This window comes from Diuraphis noxia, unplaced genomic scaffold, assembly GCF_037042655.1.
Source record: "Diuraphis noxia isolate RWA-SAM2 unplaced genomic scaffold, SU_Dnox_SAM2 contig0001, whole genome shotgun sequence".
NCBI lineage: Eukaryota > Metazoa > Arthropoda > Insecta > Hemiptera > Aphididae > Diuraphis > Diuraphis noxia.
This window is the reverse complement of record NW_028301711.1, coordinates 77,750,001-77,770,092: the sequence shown is the minus strand read 5'-3', so window position 1 is coordinate 77,770,092 and position 20,092 is coordinate 77,750,001. Positions and strand designations below refer to the sequence as shown.

The following is a 20,092-nucleotide window of genomic DNA, read 5'->3' as shown; positions in this document are numbered from 1 at the left end:
AATATCACACCATGAAATTCCACACTAATTCTAATACCTACATATTTATTTTTTTAAATTATTACAAAGTAAAAATAATCTTTGTAGGTTCCACGTTTTACAATCAGTATGGAGATGGTTATGGGACGCTAAACATAATATCAAAAACGAACACAGAAAATTGTTGTTTAATTTATATCAAAGTATTTTAATTTCACCAGATTATAATAGTGCTCACAAAGCCTATATTACTGCTATTGGCAAGACAAAAACTATTAATAATAGCATAGGTGATGAAATTATACCACTTAAGTATGAAAAATGGGTGAAATATATTAATAATTATTGGACGAGAAAAGAGTTATGGTGTTTAGCTTTTAGAGATTCTACTGTACATGGTAATCAGACTAATAATTTTAGTGAAGTTAATGTACGGATTTTTAAAGACATAGTATTTTCTAGAAATAAGGCATATAACGCCATTGTACTGGTTGATTTTATTTGTACTGGCCTAGAAGATTACTACTTAAGACGCTTAAGGACTTTTGTGAATGGTAGAAATGACTCAGCTCGATTACTATTTGAAGATCAAATAAAAAGAGCTATTTATATTAAAAAAGATTCTATAGAAAAATTATCTAACAATACATTTAAAGTACCATCAGGGTCCGATTGTGGTCATTATGAAGTAGATGTCACTCATGGATATTTTACGTGTTCCAAAGGAAATTTAGGAGCTTTTTGCAAGCATCAGGCAGCAGTATACCATTACTATAACGAAGCAATGCCTAATTTACCAGCTATTACTATTGATTCTCGCTATATGCTAGCTAAATTAGCATTTGGAGAAAATGTACCGGAAATATCATTTTATAAGACACTTCATATTGAAAAATCAAATAATCAGTTTAGTGAAGAAAAAATAGAAATTATTGAAAATAATGTATTATCATCTCCAATAACAAATACATTAGTCGAAACTGATGATTATCTGGATAATCATAATATTGATCATCAGTCTGATGAATGTGTTAACCAGATTCAAGAATTAATTAAAACAAATTTTGAAAAATTTAAAAAGAATACTTCAGGTTCAGTACTCACTAAAAGTTTAGATCGTTTGAAGAAAGTTAAAAGTCAGTTGCTACTTGGGAATCATTTTTGAGTACTGCTGGTAGTACTATATCACTAAGGCATCGATCTCGTTCAACTATTCATGTGCAGCCTACCAAAATAAGTAGAAGAAAGCCAGGTGTCACAAGAGGTAGTAAACGTTTATAAGTAGCTATAAGTAGGGCGACCAGTGAAGACAGACAATAACAAAAGAAATGCAATAAAAATAAAAATAAATTTAGCCGAAAATATTAGGAAGAATGTCCCAAATGCCAAAAGTCATTAACTACAATGACTAGTATCTAACTATTATTTAATTACTATTTTCATCAAATCTTATACCACATATTTTTTATTATTATGATGTACATATTATATAATTATATAATAATAATAATAATAATACATAAATTTATTATTAAACATTCATAAATTTTCTCTAAAATATTATAATTACATAGAATGTAAAATTGTGCTAACTTGAATTTTTCATTAATTTATTGTTATTACTTATTTGGAGACCTAAGGTATTTTTTTAAATATTGTATCCAACTATTAAATATATTATGTTATTAACTTCCAGTTAAATAACTATTACAATTTAAAATATACTTTAGCATTTAATATGACTTTATTATTATTTATTAGTTATTATTTATTGCATAGGTAATAAAATTTCAACTACCTATGTTATGTGTATATTTCAAATTTTGAATTTCAATCTAACTGTATTGATAGGTTTCAAAAACAAATGATACTGGCAGAAGTCAGAATTTATTTATATTGCCAAATGCAACAAAATTAGTGGTAAACCATCCTAGAATTAAATTTAAGGTAGGTACCAACCTAAATGTGAACATGAAATACAAACAAAAATAACTATATTTGTAATTTTTAAGGAATGGGCACATTGGTTAAAGAGAACTTATCTACCCACTCTAATATATCCCTTTTTTATGCGTCTCTATCAGTTTTAGTTTGACTCTTGCTTTAGGTGTTGTTTAATAATTACATTTTTTTTCCTCTCAGTGCTTACATTATTAAGACACTATGTTTGTTTAAATGAGTGATGTCAGGTACATAAACAATAAACATATTATATAAAATACAATTATATTATTATAAACTTAATACAATTTATCAAACAAATGTATCAATGTCAATGTATTAAAAATAAAAGACAAATGTAGATTTATAGTTTATAGATTTGGTTGTTTTTAATTGAGATGACATAATTTCTATTGATTATAGTGTTATTAGGTATAATACTACTGGTATAAAACTATATACTAATATCGATGCATAATGGTTTTTTACCGTCATACCAATTTAGAAGTTGAAGCAATTAGATAATAGAATAAAGTTTAAATTTTCAAAAAGCGCGGTAAAGCCAATCAGAAGGCTAAAATTATAAAAGGTGCCGAGACCGAACCCAGAATGCTAATATGCTGTTCGGGCATCACATACTCACATCGAAAATGTAAGCTGACAGTTTGTCAACAAAAATTCGAATCAGACAGATTAACTCGTAAACAAGTCAACAACTCCGATTTATGGCTAATTCATCATTATTGTACGCCGTTCTGTGCTAATTTTTTTTTTCATTGTTTATACAGTTGAACATCTTGAAATTATATTAAATAAGATATTTTTTCAAGTTGAGGTACATCATTTGGGTATTGATTTCACTTCTGTATTAGGTAAGCTCCAAATTCAATTTTTTTCAACCATGGCCCTTTTTGGCACAGAACTTTGAGATTGATTTCACATTTTTTTTAACACCAAAGTTCTATCTTTTCTCCCAGTCTCTTCAACTTACGCACAAAAAGCCTTTTTTACTTCTACGAAGTAGTTTTTTTGAAGATAATATATACGAATATACGATAAACAATATACATATACGATATACAATATACATATACGATTTGGTAATAATAATATATTATAATTTATAACATAAATATTGATAATATTGATCAATATAATCATTGTTTGTATTGGGTTTAAAGGAATGATTGCCGACAGAATTCTGCCGGTCGGACACTTTACGAAGACATATCACTTAACCGGGGTTGGTAAGAACCGACTGTCGATTAAACTTAACACTAACCGACACTTAACTGGACATTGTAAGAACGGCCCTAGTATTTTTGAATAATCTGATACAGTAACATCTTCAAAAGCTTACAATCTTTTAAAATCTTTGATATGCTGCGAATTTATAAAATCATTATATTTTATCGTTGATATATGTTCTATAACTTCATAAAAATTTGTTACAGACCTAAAAACAAGACACTTTCTGCAAATAATATTGTAAGGATTGTGTTGTCAAGCTTAATGTCAGGGAGAATAATGATTATTTTTCTTGATGTGTAGAGATACTTTTGAAAAGTTAAAAATGTCTGTATACTTACCTCGACTATGTACTAAAATGTCAAAAAGATCAAACCCTGAAAATAATATTTGATTTAAATAATCGTTTTGATAATGAAATAATAGGAATTTTCGATTTGGTTTGTTTTTACCAGACATTTGTGATTTGTCTTGAACCTAACATTTTTACATAATTGAGTTATTGCCAAAAAAATTTAATGGACAAATTTTTGGGATCTTCTGTCCAGGCTCCAGAGATTTATTACTTTCCAAAGCTAAATTAAAAAGAGAAATATAATTATAGTATGAGTTTTGGGCAAACAATAATGAAATTAATTTCCGGATACAACAATTAATACACTTAAATATCCAAATTCTTACTTATAAATAAATGATAATAATATAAAAATGCAACGTTTAATGAATATTATAATATTAGTATAATTAGAACATTACAAATAATTTACTCGTAATTCTCTGATAATTTTTCTCCGTGTATTATTAAAAAAACCCTAAAACATCAAAAATCACCTAAAAATTAAACCAAAGACTGTAAAATAAAATGTAATTTTATAAATTTGTAGGTACATTATTTAAACAAATTTGAAGACTTTAATAAAGAAACCAAGATTACAACATTTCCTTTTCAATTAAGTCTTTATTTTTTTTTAAGGACTTACACATAATATAAATAATAACACTAATATAATAATAGGATTCTTACAAACATAAGGTATATCTAGTAGTTAAAAAATAAATATATTTTTACTTAATTATTTATGTAATATATTCATTTTAATATTGGACCACTTAATGTGTTGATGTTAATATCAAAATGTATTGTTACACCATTGCTTGTAACAATTGCAATGGCTATTAAGTATACCGTGTAAGGCTTTAGATCTGAAACTAATACAGAACCTTCGCAATCGTTTTGATGAACTTCACTCACTGTCTTGACTGTCATAGGCTCTGAAATGAATAAAACATATTTAAACTGTATTTTTAATAGTTACAACATAAAAATAAAATGAAAAATATTCAACATATGTTGAATGTAGTTCTTGATAGGAATTAAAGGGTAGGTACCTACATAAATACAACATAGTTTACAAATCAGTATTTCAAGTCCAAACATGTTTATTGTTCGTATATAAAAAATATAATTTGATTGGGTGAAGAATATTAACACATTATTAGTTTTAAAATACTAACATAGATTCAATAACGTGAAGATTTGTTATTCGTCTTAATGTGTTTATATCAAAAATATATCCAAAATTAAGAAAGCAAATCATGAATGAAATTCATAAAAATAACCATTGTTATTTTTAATGTACCTAGAACCTATATAATTATTTATTAAGGTAATATAATGTGCATTTTCTATACTCAATAACAATTTCTAAACGTTTTGACTCGTTTTGAACTATTTATATTTATTTTTCACAAATTTCGATTTTCATTAGTTTGTTTTAAATTATTGTTGATAAAAATATTTTCAAATGGTTAAAAACCTTAAGTTATGTAGTAGAAGATTTCTCAAAATTACATTTTTTTTACTCTCACATTTAGACTATATTAGATATTAGATAAACAAATTATAACAATTTTAGTTAGTAATTAAAAATATTATTCACGGGTAGGTACATGAAACTTTTGAATATAGAGACCGATACATTCATATTCAAGAACATTAATAATAATATTTTTTTTTGCTACTAATTACCATCAAAATAATGCTGATTAGTCGTGATACTGTTTTTGAACACCTCTATTTAATGAAGCAATTATAAATTCGTCAGTATAATGTATCATACATTTTTTATCACAATGGAATAAAATTTAGCTCCATACTTTTGATAAAGCATATTAAAATAATGAGTTTTAATACAATAAGTGCCAAACACAACTAATAAACTAATAAAGGAATTTACACGTTTCTGTTAATTTACCTACCATAAGATAAAAATATTGAGAAACAACTGAAATTTATTTTTCCTTTTATTTAAATTTAACACAGATTGAATAATTTTATTCAATGCTCACATGTATAATATATTATACAGCTTAATTGTGATTATTTTTATTGAAACTGTATTGAATAAACTGAAAAATATTATTTATAAATATATTATGCTGATTATTACTTATGTGTTATGTATATTGAATAGTAACTTTTTTTATTTGAATTACCTACCTATAATATTAGTTATTATTATATTTTTAATATAAAACATTGCCACATAAACCATGTTAAATTATTATTTCAAGCTAAGATTTTATGGTTTTACATTTAAATACCTACAGTTGAAAAATAACAAATTTTTTTAATGTAATATATAAATTTCAATTCTGATTTTATATAATATACATAATATTATGTAAATACACAATATATTCCAAAAATATGGAAAATTTAATGATTTTACCAAATCCATATACCATAATACCATATTGAACCTCTAATATTTCCATATTATATATTCATGCTTTTAACGCAATTACTGGTGAAAGAATTATATTGTTTGCAACAGGTGACAGCTTGGGAATTTCGACAAGCCCAAGACTTGATATTGCGATGGTAATTTTAACCTTGGCCTTAAATATTTCTTACAACTTTATGAAATCAGAGTTCTAAAAAGTGATTCATATATAACTGCTGTTTATTATTTTCTTGAACGCAAGACAATGTATATTTACAAAGAAATATTCAAACTTATTTTAACTACCTAACGTGCAAAGCATGAATTATTTCCCGATCCAAATTACTTAAATTTTGATTTCTTAAAAAACCTTTAATTTCTGCCGTTAAAACAATTTTGATACAAATCTGACTATTTATCATTTGTGCCAAAGTTTTTACAGAAAAATCCAAGATTTAGGGTTAATCAACATGAATATAAGTAATGACAATTTAAGTAATTTTTGCGGAATATTGGATAGACTTGGGTTTCTTACTCTTGAACTTGTTTTCGAAGGAATTTTTAACCTTAAAACATTATTTCTCCCAAAGGAAATCTTTTAAATTACTTTGACTCAATCTACGTAAATGAATCACTTACAAATAGTAGAAACTAGTACCAAATTGAAATTTAAAAAAAATAAGTCAACTTTTTCCTACGAATACTTGGAATGTACATAAAACTACAATAATGTGACCACCGAACGAATAATATATGTGAATCATGGATTCACAGATTTAATCATTTAGTTGGCCACAGTTATCCGATTATTTGGACACTCATCCACAAAATGAGATCGGAAATAGTGACAAATAAGGCGAAATTAGCCATTGAAAGCATGGATGAGCCAGTAAAAAAAAAATTAAACATATTATATCCGACTGGTTAACTTATGTCAAATAATAGATATTAAATAAATAACCATTAAAGACTTTTTAGAAAAAGTTGGTCATAACAAGATCGAGATAAACATTATAATTATTATTGCTTTTTTTTATACGTTACATAAGTAGGTATACGAAAATATATACCAGGACTTCTTATTAAATATATTATTTTTTTTTTTTTAGCGATAGGTTATTAAACTGATAAGTCATAATATTAGAAACATTATTATAAGATTTTATTAATGAACATTATAAAAATTGCATTTTTTTTAAAATGTTATTTAATATATTATATTGTTATATATTATGCATATCGTACTTAATAACCCACATTACAAATCACAATTATCTTAGTCCACGAGACATAGAGAAATATAAATTAACATATTAAATGTTAACAAAAATTAAGTTTAAGTTAAACAAACAAAATATTGACATTTGACTTATGAAAGATAAAGTTAAAAAAATTATCACTTTGTAATAAATGTAATTAATGTATCAAACGCCAATCATAGGTATTTAATTATGATAATCAACAGGTAAGTATCTCAAATGGCATATATTTTAAATATAATTAAGGATAATATTAGATTCAATTTGATTAAAATGTAATGATCGTTTATTCCCGTTATTTTATTATATATTATTATATATGATATTTCCAATAATCAATTTGTTCAATGAAGATAAATCATCATATTTGAAGCTTCGGTTTCTTATAAGTTGGAACAACTATTTTTATATGAAACATTCATATTTTTCCTAAGATATATATCAATGAGTTTTCGCGTGATTATGATAATATTAATGAATGATCAGAAAACTAAAATAAAAAATTACACAATCTGAGCAAAAATGTGTATTGTGAGGTAAAAAAAGTTAGGTAGCTTCAGGTTAGGAATTATTTTATTTAATCGTGAAGGATCTAATAGGTATGACCCCACTGCATAAATTTCACAAAATACTATTGTAAATGTGACTAAGTATGTAATACAATATTAACTAAATGCTTAAACTTAAGAATATTGAGTTTTCATTAAAAACTAAAAATATCTTACCTCTGCAAAGGGGATTATTTATGGCAACTATGGGACAGTAAAATATGTGATATCCAACAATTAAACCAGTCTTGTCATCACAGTAAACTTTCCAGCTCAAACCCACAAACGTCGAACCAATCACACTAACCCAAACGTTCTTTACATTGCCATTGACTAATCAATCGTAAAGTGATTTGTACAAAATGTATATCAATAAAATAAATTAGTATACATAACAAAATTTTATTATTACAGAAAAGAGCTTATAAAACAAATGCAGTTAAATAATTACGTACAAGATTCCCACACCATTCCACTACTGCTGGCTTTAAGGTTATCAATACCATTTCTCATTGGATTTTCGCTATTAACACTTATTGCAAAAATATATTTTTCCATATCTTCGATCAAAGTAATGTTGTAGCGAGATACTGAAATTGGTAAATGCATCCAGTTCATAAAACCCTGTAGAGAAAAAATATTAATCCAGTCATTAGGTATATCAAAAACGTTGGATAATAATTGTAATTACAAATTAGAGTAAATTCTTGAAGTGAAACTTCTTTATAGAGGGTACCCACGAGAAAATAAAATGATTACCAACCTATCGACCGTCACGAAAAATTAGATAGCGTGATGATCAATAATATGGTCTAACAATCACGATACTGTAGGTTAAGTATTATGTTAAGCAAATCCTACATATTATAATAAAATATACCAAATATTATTTTCTATTTCGTATTTCTAGTTTCTACTTTCAGTTCAAGATTTTGTAACGAGACAAAACACTATACACCATGTTAGATACTAGCGCGCTTCTGTGTCAGCATTATAACTATGACACAAATTCGTCACAAAATCCAAAATAGATGGCGCCCCCGTTTTTGTGTTTGTCCACCACCCAATGCTATTTGACTTATATTACTCGTAAAATATTCAATTTACTCATAACAAAAAGACCACTTATAGCTGTAAATACAATCAGAAATAGTAGAAAAAGAGTTAATAATTAATAAAATTCATGTTACATCACTACCCATCAGTCTACGAACAATTATAGTATTATCATAGAAATATGAGCACATCGCTCTCGGCAAAAGATTACATCTTTCCCATTATATTATAATATAAGTGATTTTAGGGACATGTGATCTATCCGGTATAAAAATTCAGTGAATATAGGCACACTCAACTTTAAGTACCTAATCTCCTCTCTATATAATTTTTATATTAGAAAAGGCAGAACAACCCGTCATATATATAGAAAAAAAATAATGCACGATAATATATAACCATTGATTCTAAACACTAGTAATTCAGAGCTGCTGATGGACGATAGCTAATTTAAATTCATGTACAGGGCCCATGGAAACACTCACGGTCTTTGCCTATGAAAACATTCCCTTCTAAATACTGTATTCCTTAATAAATAATTATTCTTGTAAATTCATCGGAAAATTAAATGAATAGAAATGAGTATATAAATTAAGTAAATTCCATAAATATTGTACAAAATTGTATGAACAAAAAATTAATGACACCAGAAAATTTTAGTAATTTTGCATATAATATTAAAATAAAATTAATTTAATTTCTGATGTATACATGTTTTTTGTGTATATAATTATTACTCTTATCCAATTTACTTTACGTTGATATCAGTAGTTATATAGCCTAAGTACCTATAGAACATTTAGTATTAAAATAAATACTGCTGTGTAACACACTAAAAAACATACTAGTAACTAAGTATAATATAATAATGGGAATATATTATATTATTGCATATGCCTACGTACTACTTTATTAATATTAATTATTACGATTGGTCATATTCATACAATACGTTAATTCACATACATTACACTGCCGTGGATTGATCAGATCTTTTTCACACCAAAACAAAGTGTAGAAATCTCGTTGATCTGCAGTGGACAATATCTGAGAATCTGCACCTTTCCAGGATAGTTCAAAAATACCTTGTTTGTCAAATACATTTCTCTTGAACGACACTGGTTTATTTAGTGCTATAAATAGCGATAAGTTGACAATACAACCAGGTAAACATACAATTAATCAATTTAAAATAAACCAAATATATATAATATGACTCACTGTCTGCTACGCTTGGTACGTAAACCCTTGAACATTCTTTAGAATAACCTTCTTTATTGTATGAGATTACTATAAATTCGTATCCGATGTTGGTACTGAGAGAATTAAATTTAGCGTAATTATTTTCGGTTTCATCGCTACGATAAGTGCTGTTTTGATAAATAAATAGGTGATGGTAATTAGAATGATTTAAAATTAGTTAAAAGAATAATATATTATGTTATAATATTTGTTAGGATAAAATATAGCAATAAAATATGAAAGTATATTATTATTATCAGGATGTTTACAAAAAATGTTCTATATAACACTAATAAAAAACTAATATTATTTTTTATAAATAATTAAAAATTATCTATATATTATTAAACAAAATATTGATGTTTTCATCTATAATTTAACTGAAAAATTACATTAGAAACAGTGATAATGTTTAAAATACATTTTCTAACGAAATATTTTAATGTAGATAAAGTTACATATATATAACCCTTTAAAATCACCGACGTAAAACGTTCAAAGTAATACTTACGTGATTTGTTTATCTTCTGTTGTATGAATATAGTATGCGATGTATTCAAAGCATTCACCACATTTTTCTTTGTCATCTATAGTTTGCCAATAAATCACAACGTCCCTTTTGGATTTGTCTGATAACGATGTGAAATATTCAAAGCTCCCAATATCAGTTCGTGGTGGTCTTTTAGGAACTGTAAATTTATTAGACATATAAAAAAGTAAGCATACAATAAAATAAATACCACTAAATCATACGATTATGTTCAAAATCAAAAGGACTAGTCAATATTTGATTCATCATTTTCGAATAACAAAATAAATGTATAAAAATGTGAAATACCTCAAAATAGGTATACTGAACCTAGCTATCGTAGAAATAAATTAAAAATTTACTTGTGGGTTTGGTGTAGACAGTGATGCAACCAGGAGAAGACCACTTATCATCCCCAACAGCTAACGCCGTCCGAACAGATATGCAAAAATCATAACGCGTAAACGGATATTCCAAACCGATGACATTGAAGGAATAATTATCGGCATCGTGTTCCAGACATTTCATGTCTTGGACCGAAGTGGTTTGATCTGATGTCGATTGCGATTTACAGGTATCACTTGCAGTTATTGACTATGGGGAAAAAAGGTATAATTACGTCAATCATAATTTTATTTTAACTGTTATCTGTGTATGATTGAACTCTTACATTCCACTGTTTAGGATTAGAATCCCATTGGGATTTATATTGAATCTTAAAAATTAATCCGTGTGAATAAAAAGACATTGTACCTAAAGACCACACAAGTTTGATACTAGATTTTGTTTCATCGACCACTGTGATTTTTGTTGGTTTCGTAGGAATGACTAAACATTAAAATAAAATAAAAATAAAATTAAGTGCATCTGCATAGTTATATAATAAATATTTTTCTTAATTTAAACAAGTTAAAATTATAGTTTTGTAAAATATATACTATTGGCGTAATGGTGGAAACGAATCGAGGTTGACGAATTTCCCAGTGCATTTTCGCCAATTATCATGAAATAATAATACTCGTGTGATTGTCTGTATAGTTGTGAAGTAGATAAATCCCAATAACAACTATTATTTCTGATATCTGAATCTGTAGGACAATTTGTGACAGTTCTAGAACTAAAAATGTGTATATTTTAAATAAATGATTTTATTAATGAATACCATTGATAATAATGCTAATAAAATATCACCTGCCACGACCAGGTAATCTAAAGTATAATTTATACGTAGTTTTTATGGGGTTTTCCGGCTTAGTCCAATTACACATTAAACTTTCCCAGTTGTTAGAGATACAAGAGAAATTTGTAATCTTCAATGGTTTATCTATAAACAACGATCAATTATTCATAAATACTAAGACAATTAAATACGTAAAACAATAAAACTATATATGTCCCTGTTTTATAATAAATGTATTATACTTTAAAAAAATTATACAAATAGAAACTAAAAATATTGCTAATTACCTAACTAATATTGTTTTTATTTTTTTAAGAGCTTCAATGGTGGTATGCTTACTGTTTTACTAACATCAAAAATATTATTCTGTGTAAGTATTAATATACTGCCGTCCTAAGGAAGAATGCCGTAATTTCCTTCCATGCTATTTTGAGAAAAATGACATTTTATGTTTAGTAGTTTTTGATGGTTATAAATAAATAAATACAATATTTTCAAAGTAAAATCCATAATTTCTTATGGAAATATACCTGATGAATTAAAACTGTTCGATTTTATTTTAAATTTGTATTTCAACAAGATATTGTTTTGATATTTATACTAAGTACGCTATTAATTATTCAGAATTGTTTACTTAGCAGAAATGCCATTTTTACGTAGCATATCAAAATGTACTGATCACATATGGTTGAAGAAATAACGCCGTATATTCTATATATTTTTTTAGGTTTAAGTATAATTATTGGTTAGTTTGTTTAGTTATAACACGTCAATTAGAAAATTATTAAAATTATTTCAATGTCTTAAGCTTAAAATCCTAGTAAATATAATAATAATAATATTAAGTCAAATTTAATTAATTAATTTAGTGAATTATTTACATATCGTTATATTTAAATACATTTTTAGTTTACTACATAACACAATTTGAATGTTATTGAATTGTCTTTATAATTTAATGAGTTATAGATTGTATTATGTAGTTATATTTTTCCAAAATTGTCTTCTATTCTGAGGAATAATTTGATTTAAATTCGAAAGAATATATTCACGTTTTTCCTTTGGTATTCCACAATTTTCAGTATGTGAAGGCGTTAGAGACATTCCTTTTTGGTTCATATATTTTTTTTTGTACAAAATCCAATGTTGTATATTTTTCGTCATTAAACTGACTTTTAGTAAGCAACACATATTTTACACGTACAGCTTTAATCGATACGATATCTCTGACAAAACTCTATTTGTAGACTGTAATAGTTTTTGCTGTGCCTTATAGTCTTTCCATTGAAAAAATCAGAATAAATCATTTTTTTTTTTTTTTAAGTTAACATTTCCTTTATTGGCTGCCCCTACATCTTAAGAAAAATCTTTGAAATCGTAGGTTTTCTTTTGACGTTTCAGCAAAGAGAGTTTAACTTGATGGTGGAAACTATAGGCTTACATAAATGTATGTCCAGCTTCAAAATAATTTCTTGGGCACAAATATCATCTAAGTTGACTGTGTATACTAAAAATGATAATAAACGCCAGTTCTTATTTTGACTGCTGCAGTTATCCAGCCAAATTGTCAACTTTTTGGCATCGCAATATTGCAAGAAAAACGAATAAAACGTGATGACAAAGTATTCTTCTTTACACTCACTAACACTTTCATGCCATACGAGTACACATGCAAATGTGGAAAATAACTAGCAACTATTCTTTTATTAAATAATAAAACTTTTTTAAATCTATCAACACATGGCAACATGATCACTTTTTGCAGATCTACTGTAACATAAATAGATTTTGCATCAAATTCCTTTTTCGCGTGCTCTTGATACAGAGCTCTTGCAACATCAGCTTTTTTTATATATACAGAGTAAATTTGGCAAATTTCACAATCATCATCTAAATTATCTTTTGCGTGTTTATGAATTTTTATACCTTCACATATCTCACACTCTTCACTCTTCGCGTCCGAGTACAGTAAACGATATATTTATTTTTTAGAAACTTGATTTCTATAATAATCATATGAAATTATTGAGGTTCAGGGTATGTATCTAAAAAAAGTTGATGCATTAGCGAATACTCGGTAAATATAAAATGTGTGTGGTGTACGACACCAAATTTCCAAATATTATCAGTAATTTAAAATTAAATTTTAAGATACGGCTTATAATGAGACCAGTTTCCTAAACAACAAGGCCGTAGATTATGAGGAAGTGCTACGTAAAAACGCCGTATTTGAAATAATACACACACCAATCTTCCTCGGCAAACTGTGATTACAGCGTTTTTACTAAACTCCAATTATATTTAATGACCATTGCGGCAGCAATCTTATTTGCTTATAAACACACATTTCTGAATAAATAATCATATTTACGGCATTTTTATTTAAGAAAAGCGTGTAAAATTATAACATTAAACGTAATACAGTAAAATCTCGTTCTGTTTTCGATTTACAGTATTTTTTCTTAGGATGGCAGTATAATTATGGTATGTTATATTATATTGTTATTATTTTAATAATTAAATACATGGTTTGAAGAGTAAATTAATTTTATATTAGTTTATTTCTTTGTGTTTAATATACGATTAGTACCTATGATATAATTATAAAATTATAAATATTTAAATATCTTTAAATCATATTTTATTGAAGCTATTCTCTTGCTTTTAAAAATTTAAATGTTTTTATGTTTGTATAGTGTATACGCAAAAATCAGTTGAAAAAATGATTCAATTTTCAACTTTGAAGGAAGTTTCTGTTTGAAAATTTGTTCTAAATGTTACTTTTGTGAGATGAATATTGAGAATAGTCAATACCTATTTAATGTTTTAAAAATAAAACTAAGCAAAAAAAAAAAAATATATTATCTGTAGGACGTAGGTTATAATAATTGCAGTTAACTTACATCCAACAAAAACATTGTTAAGACACACCCCGATACAGTCATCATGTGAAGCATGTGTTTTACTTGGATGAGATCCAACAACATTTATATTGCTATTTTTCAGAGCATTATTGATTGAAGTACCAGACGATTTGGATAATTCAGCACATTGGTTGTTTTTATCCAAACATATCATGCATGTATAAACATCGGAACCTGCTGGAGGATTAGGTACGCGCAATTGTGCTGCCGTCGAGTTAATGATTGACACATATTGATTGGGCACACGTTCTTCGTTGTTATAGAACCTGATTCTTTGGCTCAGAGGTATTAATTTGTTTCCATCGGCAACATTATCTCTAAGAACTTTCTGCAATAGTTCGTGGTTAGGATTTAAAACGCATGCAATTTCCAACGGAGTACCGCTGTTGTACTCGATGAAAATTTCACCACTCGGAGTTGTTCCTAAAATTGAAAAAAAATTAAATAATAATTGATTTGAATTGCAATTTGCTTAAAAACTGTGATGCAGATAGTTTAATGAAAAACAAATTTATTTTTAGAAACCAATGTAAAAACACTGACTGAAGTAGATTAAAATGTTCCTGTTACATGTTTTTCATGCATAATAATGATAAGGAATTGTTGAACATAATTAAATCAAAAATAATAAACTAATAATAATTTGTTATGCTTAAAACATTTCCTAGTTCAAGTAATTAACAACTAATTTATTAAATTGTATAAAATTAGTATTTAAAAACAGCTTTTGATATACAATTCTTTGGTTCAATCTATGAATAATCAGTTTTATAATATATTGAAAGTTAATTAATTTATGAATAAAAACATTTAAATGATCATTTAGTTTTTTCTTAGTATATATAATTAGTTAATAATATATGGTTCTTCAATTTACAATACGATTGAATTGAATGTAACTTAAAAGTTAAAATCGATTCATGTTCTTAATTTCTTACCTCCGGGTGAATATATGCCGGGGCCACAAGTAATTGATGAGTTTGAAAATCCAACTAGTATAAGTAATATCAACAATTCTTTAATCCAATTCTGTCCCGATGTAAACAGTCTATGTTTGAAAGATCCAGTTTTATACTTACGGGGTATCATTGTACCTATAAGCAAATTATCTGTAACAAAAAAATAAAAATTATTGAACTTCTGATCAGTGTCGCAACTACCGGGTGTGCAAGGCGTGCATTGCACATCGGCCCCCAAGGCCCCAAGCCCTTATATGCCCCACATCACCTTATAACATGCCAAACTGTTAACTTGTTAAAATGTTAGAAATGTTCAAAGCCAAACTTAATACACTAATACTAGTTCTAATAAGTGTCCTATACCTTCTACAGAATAATAATAATAAAAATAATAATGCGGGTCCTTGTCCGTGGTCTGCGTTATCAGGCGACTAACCACTCAACCAATGTGAGCTCATTTAATCGTATATAAAAATGGATCATTCCAATGGGTTTTTAATTTGTATACGTACGATTTCGGGACAACGGGCAAAATGGTAATAACTATTAAGTAATCACGATATCTGTTGAAGTGAAAACATACATTTGTCATTTAATTGTTTTTCATTATTTGTCTGTATGATCTATAAGTGGTTTTACTTGTAAAATTTATATTTACTGTAATATAGTAGTATAGTACACTAAACTGTACCTACAGTACTCTAAAGTGTACCTTGTAAGAGTTTTAAGTTTTAACCGTCTAACAAATAACTGTTTTATTATGAAAGTGATTTTGAGTGATTTTTGTTTTGATTTTTTAATAGTATTTTAAATTTGTTAAAAATGTCAAAACGTATATATGTTAATGGCTGGGAAAAGCACAAAAAAAAATGAAACAACCGAAAGAAAAAGTAATGCAGCAAATGTTAAGAAATTGTGAATTAAAAAATCAGGTAATTATTTGTAAATTATATCTATTAGATATATCAGTAAATTGTTAAGTGTTAAGTGAATCTAAAAAAATTTTCAAATTATATTAAATAAAACATATAATATATATTTATTGATTGTATTATTATAATTTTAAATTTAATTTAAAAAAAAAAAACAACATTAAATAACCAATAGGCTAACAAATAAGTTGTAAATTATAGGTATACTTATGTATTTCGGTTTATATTAATATATTAATACAACATAATTTATTAAATAAAAAAAAATAATTGAAAATGCTCCACTAAATTAAATTATAAAAGAGAATGACAGTTCAGAAGGTACGTTTATTGATTACCTGTATATTTATAAATAAAAATGTTAAAAAATATAACAATAAATATTGCACAAATAAGTTGTAAATTATAGGTCCTTCAATATTTCATTATATATTTCAGATTTTGGTGGCCTAAATTTAACTTTGAAGTATACAACTAATCGTGGACATTTTGAAAGTGAAGTATGCACATAATTAAAAAGAGTATTTTGTTATTCGGACCATGCAAACCATCAATCAAAAAATTTCCTAGGAACCATGTTAATAGATGTTTTTCTACTGATTATTACTATAACAACTAAAACAGGTATCAAAATTCCACGACAATGGTTATGTTATTCTTTAATATTAGATAAAGTATATTCTGAGTTTTGTTGGCTTTTTGCTAACCGGCAAACGAGCATTTTAAATATGAATGGATTTCTGGCGTTGACAACTGCCAACATTTATCACAACAAATTTCTGAACATGAAAATTCTATTCAACATATTATAAAAACAACAACAATTTCGAAGATATTGGGAAAAAAATAAAACATTAGATACAGATTTAGAGAAACAGATATCTGAAGAAGCAGAGTATTGGAGGAATGTTCTTCGTCGAGTTATTCATGTTATTTTAACACTTACCTACATCTGGTAATACTGCTCTCCGAAGAAACAAAGGGAAGAAAGGTAATCTTCAAGAAATTGAAGATAACTTTATGCATACTATTATATTACTTGCAAAATTTGATCCTTTTATTCATAATTTATTAAATGATTCAAAAAAACATGTAAAATACTCAAACTTGAAAATTCAAGACGAGCTTATAGAACTTTACATGCTTGTTCATCACCAAGAGCTAAGAATTTGGCGTTTTATATAATTGATAAGGATTTATCAACAAGTTTTCCTGTTGTTTTAGCTGCATGTCTTATATTTTTAACCATTCCTGTTACGGTAACATCGACAAAAAGGAGTTTTTCTAAGCTTAAATTAACTAAAAATTATTTGCTCAATTCCATAGGCCAAGAACGACTCAGTGGAGTTTCCATACTAAACATAGAAAGGAGAAGAACTTCAGATATAGATATAAAGAAAATCATTGAGAACTATGCATATGCAAAAGCGAGAAAAAAACAATTCTGTTAGATACTTTAGTTTCAAATGTGTTAAAATTATACTATAATTTTATAAATGTTTTATGTTTATAACCATTATAAATGTAATTATACAACATTAAACAACCATTATCTGTATAATTTAATAATTTCCATAATATTCCTTATAATATTAACCTTTCATAATATAAACACCGGCTATCATATTTTATTAACAATAGGTAAATTAATTTTGAAAAAATATTTAGGCCCCCAAATTAAGATTTGCACACCAGCCCCGTAATTTGTAGTTGCGGCACTGCTTCTAATACAAATTATGTGAAATGTTTTCATGCTAGGGTGATAAAATAGTGCAGACTGATATTGAATTATCTAGCTTACTAATTATTTACTTATACTAGAAACGAAATATAAAAAAACTCTATAAACGTTAATTATTATACTTACTCTAAACAACTTAATAATTTTTTACACTAGATATTTATTTAATGTTATCCACGCAGATTTACACAAGATAATAAAAATAAACCAGGACCTCGCACTGCTGCATTGGTCATTTGGTAGATCATTGTAAATTGTGATGCATATGTTAAACTTGAGTTCAACAACATATCGTAAATCTATATTCATACAAAAAACGATTCTAAACACAGAAACGACATATCAACTTCTATAAGTACCTAATGATATTTAATATTAATTTATATGAGTATAAGTTATAACCATAAATCTCAGTGAGTTAACATTAATGGCCTGTCCATTCATAATTATTGATCTCGAAGAGATTTTCAATGTCGTGTTTTAAAAATCAATGGGCATTTATATTATCTAGACACTGGACTATTAAGTATATAAATAGGAGATGTTTTTGACTTTGTTAGAGATAATCTCTAAATTTTAAATTTAATTATCTTTTCATAAATGACAATATAGTAAAAATAGTATTGGTATATTGATATTTATTGTTAATTTGGCGGTTGTGGACAGAAGGCTATGAGTTCACGACTACAAGATAACCTTTTCAATCAAGATTCTTATTTCTTTCAACTTATCAACTCTGCAGAGCATCAAACTTATGAATGTACTATATTGTATTATATGCGAGTAATCTTATATTTAAAATTATAAGATTTATAACTGTTGGTTCGTTGTATAACGTGTTAAATTTAATAATTATTTTTTTATATTCAATATATTAATTATATTCTTAATTCATCGTATACAATGAAAGGTATCCGGCGTAACTTGAAAAAAAAACAAAAGTGAAAGAAAAAATAGAAGATTAAAAATATCACTTGTGAAAATACACAAAGACATTTATGTATAATGATCCATTATTATATATATATATTTTTTTTTATAAAGGGATTACCTATCTTCCGGAACCACAGATTGAGAAACGCGGTGCTAGACTCATTAGTGTCAGACATTTTACGACGTCTGATAACGTGAACATCGAGTGTATAGTATACTAATATTAGAATAATTAATATTTGCGTTGAATTATGGTATTTTTAATATTTAATTCATGAGTATGAAAATAAAATAATTAAACAGAAAAAATACGTACAAATGCGAATTTTTAAATGTACGTAAATCTTTATAAAAGTATCAAAAAACACAACACCTTAGAATATAATATATTTAATAATAGCGATATGAATAAAAATGAATTACAATTGGTTTTCATAACAATATTGGTTCAGTTCACTTTTATTTTTTTCTACTATTTACTCATTCACTATTTTGTTTTTGTTTAATAACCCAGAATCGAATAAAATTCATATACTTATATCACACGTTATATGATATGGATTATAGCCTATAGGTCCTTCATATTGTATATTTTAAACAAATAATGCATTAATAAATTCAGTCATATATTAGTGCAGTCTAAAACATATGGATGGTTTTAACAATTTTATTAATTTAAGACCAGACTTAAGAGGATTAGGAGGAATAGATAGGATAATATAATACCCACGAATAGTAGTCGAGTGTGGTAATGACAGTCAACAGATATAATAATCATAATTTGTTTTAACTTTATTTCCTGTACAACGATTTTATTGTCTATACATCTATAATAGGTACATAATGAAGTAGAATTCCAATATTGCCCACTAAAGTAATTTAATGTTTTTATATC

At 26.6% G+C, this 20,092-nt stretch overlaps 1 protein-coding gene and 1 pseudogene across 1 annotated transcript in view; one reads left to right on the top strand and one right to left on the bottom strand.

The window, feature by feature from the left end:
- The window catches only part of LOC149061806 (uncharacterized), a 340,578-nt pseudogene that overhangs the window by 27,767 nt on the left and 292,719 nt on the right, over positions 1-20,092 (top strand).
- Positions 4,224-20,092, bottom strand: part of LOC149061833 (cytokine receptor-like) — a 22,296-nt gene continuing 6,427 nt past the window's right edge. The window contains exons 3-14 of the mRNA XM_089218091.1: positions 15,571-15,741; positions 14,612-15,055; positions 11,720-11,852; positions 11,467-11,645; positions 11,199-11,356; positions 10,891-11,122; positions 10,511-10,688; positions 9,979-10,127; positions 9,724-9,890; positions 8,157-8,325; positions 7,879-8,034; positions 4,224-4,440 (exon numbers count right to left, since the gene is read on the bottom strand). Of these exons, the coding sequence (XP_089074217.1) occupies positions 4,259-4,440; positions 7,879-8,034; positions 8,157-8,325; positions 9,724-9,890; positions 9,979-10,127; positions 10,511-10,688; positions 10,891-11,122; positions 11,199-11,356; positions 11,467-11,645; positions 11,720-11,852; positions 14,612-15,055; positions 15,571-15,721 (2,298 nt within the window). The 5' untranslated portion in view covers positions 15,722-15,741 and the 3' untranslated portion in view covers positions 4,224-4,258. The remainder of the gene's footprint in view (positions 4,441-7,878; positions 8,035-8,156; positions 8,326-9,723; positions 9,891-9,978; positions 10,128-10,510; positions 10,689-10,890; positions 11,123-11,198; positions 11,357-11,466; positions 11,646-11,719; positions 11,853-14,611; positions 15,056-15,570; positions 15,742-20,092) is intronic.